The sequence below is a fragment of the Hylaeus volcanicus genome, chromosome 7 (genome assembly GCF_026283585.1).
Source record: "Hylaeus volcanicus isolate JK05 chromosome 7, UHH_iyHylVolc1.0_haploid, whole genome shotgun sequence".
Taxonomy (NCBI): domain Eukaryota; kingdom Metazoa; phylum Arthropoda; class Insecta; order Hymenoptera; family Colletidae; genus Hylaeus; species Hylaeus volcanicus.
Genome location: NC_071982.1, coordinates 6,977,372 through 6,987,905, shown reverse-complemented (window position 1 = coordinate 6,987,905; position 10,534 = coordinate 6,977,372). Strand labels below are relative to the sequence as shown.

The 10,534-nt window shown below is 42.4% G+C and overlaps 2 protein-coding genes across 6 annotated transcripts in view; one reads left to right on the top strand and one right to left on the bottom strand.

The window, feature by feature from the left end:
* The first annotated feature begins 123 nt into the window (after nucleotides 1-123).
* Nucleotides 124-10,534, top strand: part of LOC128879974 (BTB/POZ domain-containing protein 7) — a 32,919-nt gene continuing 22,508 nt past the window's right edge. The window contains exons 1-10 of one of the 3 annotated variants that reach the window (XM_054129557.1): nucleotides 124-911; nucleotides 2,321-2,417; nucleotides 3,298-3,555; nucleotides 3,818-4,182; nucleotides 4,412-4,962; nucleotides 5,108-5,271; nucleotides 5,577-5,961; nucleotides 6,059-6,211; nucleotides 6,288-6,444; nucleotides 6,525-6,703. In XM_054129557.1, the coding sequence (XP_053985532.1) occupies nucleotides 3,317-3,555; nucleotides 3,818-4,182; nucleotides 4,412-4,962; nucleotides 5,108-5,271; nucleotides 5,577-5,961; nucleotides 6,059-6,211; nucleotides 6,288-6,444; nucleotides 6,525-6,703 (2,193 nt within the window). In that variant the 5' untranslated portion in view covers nucleotides 124-911; nucleotides 2,321-2,417; nucleotides 3,298-3,316. The remainder of the gene's footprint in view (nucleotides 912-2,320; nucleotides 2,418-3,297; nucleotides 3,556-3,817; nucleotides 4,183-4,411; nucleotides 4,963-5,107; nucleotides 5,272-5,576; nucleotides 5,962-6,058; nucleotides 6,212-6,287; nucleotides 6,445-6,524; nucleotides 6,704-10,534) is intronic. The other 2 variants (XM_054129558.1, XM_054129556.1) reach the window with 2 other exon arrangements.
* Nucleotides 7,588-10,534, bottom strand: part of LOC128879975 (uncharacterized) — a 15,716-nt gene continuing 12,769 nt past the window's right edge. For 2 of the 3 annotated variants that reach the window (XM_054129561.1, XM_054129563.1), the window contains exon 2: nucleotides 7,588-9,207. In XM_054129561.1, coding sequence (XP_053985536.1) covers nucleotides 7,965-9,200 — 1,236 coding nt within the window. In that variant the 5' untranslated portion in view covers nucleotides 9,201-9,207 and the 3' untranslated portion in view covers nucleotides 7,588-7,964. Of the gene's footprint in view, nucleotides 9,208-9,856; nucleotides 10,009-10,534 lie in introns of those variants that run through there. The other variant, XM_054129562.1, reaches the window with a different exon arrangement.

The window sequence follows — 10,534 nt, the reverse complement described above, 5'->3', positions numbered from 1 at the left end:
AACGAAACCTCGGACAATATTTTCGCTAAGGAAAAAGTTGTTTCAAATCACCTCCCGAACCACCTCTTTCAAGGTGTTGCAACATTTTTGGGACACCCTGTATAGCGTTTTCAATTGATGCGAAAAGAACGCGCCGTGTAGCACGAGCTATAGGAACTATAGTTCCTACCGAAGCCTGCAGTGTGGCTCCACCTTTAGGCGAAAGAATTCATTAGTTCCATGGAAACGTAGGATAACAGTTGGCGAGAATCGTGTTCCGGACCCGTGGAGCTCGTTTAAACAAAAACATCGCGTCGTTTGTTGCCGATATCGTTCCCGATACCGTCTGGGAACCGATAAACCTAACCTCTCAGGCTTTCCGAGACCTGTAACATAACGCTCCGGTCACGGGGAGTCCGGGGATCGCCGTGGTCGCGCATGATCGGACGAGAAGCGAATCTTTCTGTGTCAGAAAAATTCCGTCGGTCTGTGTGCACGCCTCGAACGATGTACTGTTATCTGTGAAAGCCGTCGCGAAACGTAAACACGCTCCATTCCCAACGGTCGCGCGTTATTTTCGTTCCGATATCGTCCGTGGCAGTTAGCATGACCACCGTCGGGGTTTGTTTTCGCGGTACGGGACGACGATCCCCTGTGCCAGCGATTACGCGTGTCATCCTGCACGGCCGTGTACGTTCAACGCGGCCGACCGACCGTTTTTCGTAGAACAATTTCAATTTTCTGTTGATTATGGAGGAGGACCACGCAACGGAAAGCATCTTGCCGCGATTACTTTTATTTACGGCCGCAGACCGAGTCGACCGAGCATAAACATGGCGGTCGCGCTCTGTGATGATTACTCGTGTCAGTTTGCACTCGGGGAAGCCCTGGAATGGAAATAACGACGGAATGCGCGGACCAGAGATATCCAGGTAAACGAAAACGTTGCGATCCGAACGTTCCTCGATCCCTTGTTTCCATCGAAATCGTCGATTTTCGTAACGGAGTCTCCCTGGCTTGAAATTTTTATTTACAGATCAGAATTTTTGAAAATCGTTGTTGCGCTTCCCCCTCGGGATTTTCGATCGCGTGATTGGTAATCGATTTGGCGGCTAGCATGTAATTCATAGAAGAAAAGAGCGATTTGTTTTTTAGGAATCTCACGAAGGGACACTCTGTCTTACGATTATCTTTATCCGCGTACCTGCACGTTATTAGATACATTTTCCTCCGTGTTCCCTTTCGTTCCCCGTGCCTTTTTTCATCGTAATCGCGCGAAGGTGACTGAACTTCATCAGCCGTACGTCATACGCATTGTTAACCGCGTAACGCGATCGCAATCATAGCTCAGCTGACTACTATTGACCTATCGGTGCTGCTGTCACTTAAAGTTTTCTTGGGCTGTTTTGATACGGAACTAACGCGTGCTCTTTTTCTTTCTTTCTTCTTTTATTTGTTCCTCGTGTCGTGCACGTCCTTGTCCGTTGGAATATCGCTTTTTCCACGGCGCATTTTTCTTCATTCATCTTCAATTTTGTTCGAAATCAGTGTTTCTCAAATTTCAGCTTTTCGCGGACCTCCTCGATCCGGGATAGCTCTACGAGAAACTCTAAACAAAAATTAAATCGTTATTTTCTTCGATTCTAAAATTATTTTCCAAGAAACTTATGAATATTTTTTTTTTTTTTGGATGATATTTAAACAATATTTGGAAAAATGCATCGATGTGCTTGATAGTCTTTTCCACTTGGTTCTTTTAATTTAAATTTTGGATATTTTGCCTTAGCCTGGACGCAGAAATAAATATGAAACAATTTAGTGGTCTACTTTACTACGTAAAGTACTTCTATACTATGTCTATACATAGTATAGAAGTACGTAATGGTTTGATAATCTAGAATTTATTTAGTACTATCTTGGAAAGTATTTTCAGGTTCTGTTGCATGTTTGCTCTTCCTGCGTTTAAACTTTGATAAAGCAAGGAAGCAGCAGGCTTAGTACGCGATGCAAAATTGCACAAAGTCTTTTGAAGTCGTACAGGGCTAACCATCTTCTTAATTTCGCTGTAACAGACCTTTGTTTTTCTTTCAAGATCCTATCTATGAACCTGCTGAGGTCTAGCTGCGCACAGTTTGGGAAACACTGTTTTTTGAATTTGTACTTGCCCGAGGGAAATTACTTTTGATCGAAATGGTCCTTATTTGAAGCTTGCGCATAGATGCATTGTAGCTTTTCGCTAGGTAATTAATTTCTGGAACAGCTTGATGAGGTAATCATTAGAAAATAATAACCGATGGATCTGTTAACATGTTGTGATTTCCAAAAATTTATTCCTTTCAAGCTTCGATAATATCGTCGGAAATGGGCGAATAAAGTTTCAAGTATTGAGGTATATCCGTTTAAAAGGAGCTTCCAAATCAATGCAGTACACTTTCTAGGTAAATATCGTATGTTGGCTAACAAAGTGAAAGTTTCAGATGCAATCGGCGACTTTCGTTGTTTTTCGGTAAACCGCTGCACCGTGTATGCTACCTTCGTAAAATTACAATTATCGAGAAACGAAATATTTTGAATTTTATTATTCATAAGTAAATTACGTAGATTTTAATTCATAATTTGCGGGAAATAAAGAACGTTAAGTTCACGCGTGTCGAAATCGTCGATAATGTAACTTATTAATACTCCACTGCGATTGTATTTGTTATTTATGTATTATTATTCATCGCACTTTGGCTTTGTCGCTCTGAAACGTTGACACTGAAAAATGCTATAATTTCAGATAATGTAATTATATATAAAGATAACAATAATCGTATAAGTATTAATGCATGCTTGCAAATATGGGATAGTAATTATTTTTATTTATCTCGATACGTGTACTCTAAAAAAATTTTTTTAATATTTACAACTTTTGATAATTGTTAGAAAACATTCGATAAAGTTTTAATGGCAAAGTAAATATAGAACACTCGGTGTACAAACAATTCGAGTTTCTAGTCGTTGACTATTCGTTAATAAAAAAAAAATAAAATATAAAAATTAAAATTTTCAACATCAAACTATACGATCGTTAGTAGTAACTGCTTGGTAGATCAAAATGCGAATTGTTAACCGACTTCGAAAAAGGAGGAGGTTACTCAATTCGACATGTGTGCATATATATATATATATAAATATAAAAAATATATATATATAAATATAAAAAAAATATATATATATATATAAATGTATGTTTTTTGCTACTATTGTAATGTGGACAAGGAAGGAAGGATGTAAAAAGTGGCGTTTTATCGTATAAAAATGGTAAAATGATTTCAGGCTGCTCTCTGGGTGAGCAATGAATGTATTCCGAATTTTGACGCCGTGTGTATTGCAACGCAGACGACCAAAGGAGGTAGATAATTCCGATAAAAGGGATTGCTGGTTCGTGAAAAGACGGCGTGGAGATGCTTCTTACATGATACATAGAATGGGTGCTTCTGCATCGTCAAGCATCACCAGTGTAGGTGGAGATTCGGTCCAAGCAGCTAGGCTCTCATCTTCTGGTAATCCCGATCAACATGGCATTGCTATCAGGTATTCAAACATTTACCATCGCCGTTATATCTCGTCTTTTCATCTCGATTTATCAGCCGATGCTATCGATTGCTTTAACGAGCACTTTGAATTCAAGATCAACGATTACGGGATCGATAAAGAAAGAGATAGATAATTGAATTTATTTCGAGCTACAGATTTAATGAAATAGTATTTTCACGAGACGCTGGTAAAGTCGATGTTGCTTCGAACAATAGGAGGATCCGTCTAGTTAATTATCTAATTAAAGATTTATTCGCAGGGAAAAGAAGAAGAAAATGACGGGGTTCGCGACGTTGCGCAAGAAGTTCATTCGAAGACGTCGTTCTTCGAAGGCCTGCGATCACGGTAGGATAATACGTGATCTGGTGTCGACATGGAGTCACCTGGAGGCAACGGCGCTCCTGGAGGAGTACGAGGCGCTGGCTGCGTTAAAGGATCTCCATGTCCAAGCCGAGTTGGCCAGGCCACCAGCAGCCACGTACAAGCAGGACTTGTCTATGTTGTACGACTACAAACATTGCTCCGATGTGGATCTCGTCTACCGAGGAGCGTGTTTCCCCGTTCACAGGGCCTTATTGTCGGCGCGCTGTCCGTACTTTAGAGACCTGCTGACTGGATGTCCGGGTACATGCGTAAAAGTCACCGTATCGAGTTAAATCTCTTCGTATTGCCTTTGATCGATCGCCTGAAATCGATGGAATTAACAACCGTCTCATTTTTCTGAAAATTAATTTTTCTAAGAAATATTTTAAGCTTCGTGGATCAGGAGGTAATAGCGAAGAAATTAAGCTTCGAAGACTCGAGTTGTATAGATCACGGGATGTAGAATATAGCGATGTGTCCTGATTTTTAGGATACGGTGCTAGGATATGCCTGGAGCTGAGAACGCCGAATCTCGAAGTGCAAATGTTCTCGGCCCTGCTGCGTTATCTCTACACTGGTGATATTTGTCCGCACGATGCAGCTTTGGAGGCGAACCTTCTGCGAAGACTGGGGGAAGAATTCGGCACGCCTAACCCGCTGGAGCACGATCTCAGATACTTGCTCGACACCGGTGATTACGCGGACGCGGCGCTAGTGTTCACGTCGGACAGTGATTACCAGAGACCAGATAGTGGAAGTTCAGAATACGGATTCCGGCCAAAGTTAGAACTGCCATGTCATAAAGCGATACTTTCTGCGAGATCTCCGTTCTTCAGGAACTTAATACAAAGACGGACTAGATCGGGGGAAGATCACACAGAAAGGGCGCTTCATATACCTACTAGAATAGTTTTGGACGAGAGTGTAATACCCAAAAGATACGCCAGAGTATTATTACATGCAGTGTATTTAGATACCGTTGATTTATCGTTAATAATGAGAGGTAATGGTTGCGGAAGCAGCGCTGGTAGTCTCGGAGAGGTAATTACGTTTATTCCTCATAAATATCGGGACTTCTCATAAATCTTGATGTTTTACTCAATTCTTTTTATTGCTTTGATTCGGTGTTTGCAAGCTACCGTTCGTTCTTTCTTTCGTAACATTCTATCTGTACATTTATTCTCAGGTTCAAGCTCTCACGCATACCGGACGAGTTCGACCAAGCCCCTTAGAGGAAGCAATGGAATTGTACCAAATCGGCAGATTTTTGGAGCTAGATATATTGTCACAGGGTTGTGAAGATCTTATTTTAGAATATCTTACATTGGAATCGCTTCCAGCCGTCTTGAAGTGAGTTTCCTGTAAACTATTGTCAAATTAACCCTCTGTAACTTGCAAATTATATAACACGACTCCGATAAACATTGGTTACGAAGTTTAAATTCAAAGTAGTCGTACGGGTTTGAGAAAGTGCAATTAATACCAGATCGCTTGACGTGCCACTGATTTAAATCTACCATTACCGTAATTGACACGTTTCGTCGAGATAAGACCTACTTGTCCCGTACCAGAAGTCTCGCTTGTCTGTCCCACTGCTAATTATATCTGCATATGTAATTATTTTCTTATCGCCGCTTAATTATTTCTGTTTACAGGTGGGGCAGTCAACCTCACGGATCCGCATGGGTACACAGACAAGCGTTGCATTACTTGCGAGAGGAATTCCAGCCGGTCGCATCTTCCTCCATTCTCCATCAGTTGGATCACGCGCACTTGGTGAACGTTTTGCAAAGCCACTTTTTGCAAGCCAGCGAGCTTGAAATACTGCAGGCAGTACTCAAGTGGGGAGAACAGGAACTGGTGCGTCGCATGGAAGACCGGGAACCTAATTTACTCAGTCACACGGTGCACTCTGTGACCAGGAAGGGTCTGAAGAAACGGGATCTGAGCGACATAGAGCTACGAGAGATACTCAGCGAGCTTCTTCCACTCGTCAGAATGGATCACATTCTACCGCCCAACAGCGAGACGCTGGCTCAGGTGCGAGTCGTAGGGGAATCTGACAAATTTTTAATCGTATAATAATAATAATAATAATAATAATAATAATAATAATAATAATAATATGCATGTTTAGGCTATTAGAAGAGGATTGGTTTCAACCCCACCGAGTCACATGATAGGGGACGAGAGAGAGAACCTGCGTATGAATGCTTGGATAAGGGGAGGGAAGAAAAATGGATTTTTTGTAAGGCCTCGTCTGTTCATGCCTTATTACGAGGAAATAAAGGTAGATATTTATAGCGAACGACGTCGGAGCTTTCTCTACTTCCACGTATATATATATACTGACCTCCTTTTTCCAGTCTTTAGTTGAGGAACAAATGGTCCAAGAAGCAGATTTGGTGAGACTGCGAAGGCCACGGTACGTGGCCGATATTCCCGATGCCTTGTACATGGTTGACGAGAAACCGAGACCAATCGGCACAGCCGGCGTGGATGTTCTCGCCGCGGCGTTTCCAGGTACCTTTGATCGTCGCCTTTTCTTCAGCGCGTTGTCCCGTAATTTTCAAATGTATTTTTATACTTGTGTCATGTTCAAGTTCCAGATTCCGTGACCCTGGCAGCTATGATGAAACGGGAGCAGAAATTGAGACAGTCCCCCAGTTGTCAGAGGGCGATCAGTTTACCGCTTTCGTCGCGCCACGAGATCAACAGGCAAGTGCGGCTGCGCGTCGTGAGGGAATTCAACTTACCTGACACGGTGGCGGATCTCCTGGAGGTGAGTACCACCAGGGTTGACCCGAGTTGAGCGAAATCAGCCGCGTTGAGCCTCGCGCGACGTGTTAAGCCGGTGACTGACTTGCAACAGAACATTGTAATGTAACGCGAGCATTCGCTTAGTTTGGCGGACTAGCGAGCGACGAACCGAGCCGTTCTTGCGCTTCTTTTCACTGAACTGAGTTGGAAGCATCGAGAAAGAATTCAGCCGAGAGTTCGAAGCGAGCATTCGTGATTTCAAAAAGGACCTTGTAATGTAACGTTGGTGTCGAACCGTAAAATTCGTGCCGAGCAGTTACATTACAGCGTTCTGTTGCAAGTCAGTCGCCGGCTTTAAGGAATAGTAGAGGAACTTAGTAGGAGAACTTGGTATAGGGAGGCGCGTGTAAGAAACAAGGATAAGAAATTAAGATGCAGCGATATAGCTTTCTTCCTCGCATGTGACGTGACGCTTGGCTCAACACGTTGAGCCTTCGCTGGCAACCCTCGGTACCTCGCTCTACTTTTTACGTACAATATATTTTTCATCTATGCTATTTCCGTAGCGGTACGTTTTCCACAGGTGTTTAATAACCAAGAAGCCAGCATTTGAAATTAATCGGCCATTCTCGGGTTACTTGACCCAATTGATCGGGTTTATAAAAAGAATGAAATCCGTGTCAAGCAGAAGAAACCTAGATTCTGTTTGTGACATCTCTATTTCATTCGACCGCAGACTAGTCGGAAACGTGACCAGCGCTCGAATCAAAGAATTATAAGTAATATGTGGCAGCAAGCCTCTTTGCACGTCGCAGATGCCGTGTACATTTCACACAAGCGTGCTCGTTTTACTCTGCGATCGCATTCTTCGAGTGCGTTTTTCTTCGCGGTTCATTTCGTTTTCCATAAAATGCTTCACTTTTTATTATATAAGAAAAATCAAGTTTTCACATCGTAGAACATAGGGCGTGACGTTGAATTCGTTTAAACAAATATCTAATTTTTAAAGCTCGTTAGCGTTGCGAATATCACGAACATATTTGGTCTTTTCTCGAGATTAGTCGACTTAGGTGCTACGCGTTGTCTATCTCTAATTTACTCTATACACAGCTACCTCCTTGTAAACGTAATTTACGATACATACTTTAACGATATGTACGCGCATATTAACATTCGTTATCGTTTTCCACGAATTTGTACTTTGAATACGTTCGCGTATAAAAATGCTCTCTTCGATTCTTTAACAAATATACTAACAACGCAAGAATCTTTTTAACGGGACGCTACTTGATCAGCCATCCTCTCTCGTCGAACAGCTTGACGGTGTGCAACAATTTTTGCGTGTACTTATTGTCGACGTTTCGATTCAGGAAGCTGTCTTTCTTTATCTCGTTGGTGTCCGGAGTCGAACCACGAGGCGCCAGGAGTACTTGGGCCATCATGATGCACTGATTGAACCTTATCGGCGCGCAATCGTTCACGATCTCGTCGAACTTCTGCTTGGAGAACTGCACGGTCTCCACGCCTAGCGTCTTCAGCAATTTAACGAAAGCGTAATAATAGTAATCGATCATGTCGTCGAGTTTATTGTCCAGGAGCTCGTTCTTCGCGCTGGACACGAGGAAGAAGATGAGGTCGTGGACACCGTAATCGTACATGCACAACTGAAAGTCTACGATCTTCATGTCGAGTAACTCTCCGTGCTCGTCGTGTCGGAACATCATGTTGTTTACCCAGAAATCGTGGTGCACCAACGTTGCCCACGGTTCCTCCGGTTTCTTCGCGTTCTTGTTCAACTGGACGCCAAACTCGATGGTCCTGGTGACGCGGTCTAGGTATGGTTTCGCCTCCTCGATATCCTTTATGTCTTCCTCCGCCTTTCGAATCATGTCCATCACGCACTTCTCCGCTGTTTCGTTTACAGGGTCTTCCAACACTCCCGCCTCTAGTTTCTCGAACAACGAAGGCTTCTTGGTCTTCAGAGCGATGGTTAACGCGTGCAATTTCGCCAGTTCGGTCAGAGCGAACTCTATGTGCTTCTTATCGAGTCCCATTAATCTGTCCTCGGTGGTGTAGCCACTGTATTTTAGATTCTCTAAAACGATGAGCGCCTGGTCGTCGAATTGGTCCGGGTTCCGCAGACCTAGCCTCCCGCCAAAGTATTTGGGCGCGATGATGCTCAGGGACTCCTCCTTCAAACCGCATTCCAGCTGCAGCTCCTCGAACTCTTTCGCCATCACGCTGTAGAACAGTAGCTCTTTCTTGAACGTTACCGGACTGTTGAACAGCTGCAGCAAATAGGTCGACGTGGGTGGAAGTTTCGCGACCAAGTTCAGAGTCTCCGTTTCGTTGGCTCGTGTCACTGTGACGTCGACGGCCAACATTATGCTCCCGAAGTTGTCACCCGGGGCGGTTAACGGTCTCCATTCTAGGTTCTTTATTTGGACGTCTCTGCCAAGACTTTGGGCCAGAACCGAGTCCAAATTCAGTACTGGTAGCGGCTCGATCGATGGAGTCATTGTTCACCTAGAAGTATTATTCGTTGCATTCATGAAGATGAAGTAGAAACGTTATTACCGTGGATCAAATGTCGCGAGTAAACAAAATTTCAGAACTTTCCTTTCGCTATACGTTCGGTCTTCTTTGAGAACTGAATGCCTCGATGGCGTAGCAAGCATTTTATCTAGGTTACTGCTTGATACGACTTGAAACTACTCATTTCGTTTAATACATATAATCATCGACCATTGTTACGTTAATTTATTACTACATTTGCATTTCTTTTTTTCTGTTGACGTTCTTATCGCTCAGTGGAAACATTCGAAAGAAAATATATTTTGTTCGCAGAATATTTCGAACAAGTCCTATACTCGATGTATAATCCATGAATTATCTTCATAGGCATATATGAACTATTTATAAACATCGTCGCACGAGATTAATCATTCTTCCTTGCCGACTATTCGCGTTGTCTTACGTCGAGGAGTTGCAACATTTCGATTGTCATATAATGACATTCGTAAAACTAGATTTCTACAATGGGTTTTCTTTCGTTACGCGCAATCGAAATTCGCGAGCGACTAAATTCAGAATTTTTTCAGTATTTTTTTTTAGCGGTTATTGATGCACGCAGTTACAAGTGAAAATGATAAACGCTGTTCTTTCGACAACTCACGTCTTTGAGAGTCTCGCTCCCGATTCTTCGATTAATAGAGAAGATTACTCGTCGTCTGCTCGAAGTTTACTTTCTCCAGATAATGTTCGAACTACACAGGACCGAGCAAACGAATGCAGCTCTTCGTAACGATCATGTGCATATAATGCAAGGGTTTCACAGCCGGCCGAGACAGACAAGCCAATAACGATAACATTTATCAGCAATATACATTTTTCCGTTTCGTTTACTACTTACTGATTACGCAATCACTATCGGTATATTGTATTCTCCTCTGACAGTTTTATCAGTCTACAGACATTAATTAAACTTGCAATTCGAACCACGATATTACAACCGGAACTGAAGAATTGTCGAGACTGAGTAGAATATAGACTATTGTTTATCGAAAGGCTCGAGTAGTCTCTGTTCGAATATTCGAATATCTTGATTCAATTATTCGGTGTGAATACTATTGAAATTTATTTAGATATAGTTGGGAGTAATTGACTATTACATACTGAGTAATGCGTAAGCACTTGAGCAATGCTGCTTGAATACTTGACTATTCAATACTCATTAATATGTAAGTATTTGAGCAATACTGTTTGAATACTTGACTATTCGATACTCAGTAATGTGTAAGTATTTGAGCAATACTGCTTGAATACTTGACTATTCGATACTGAGTAATGAATA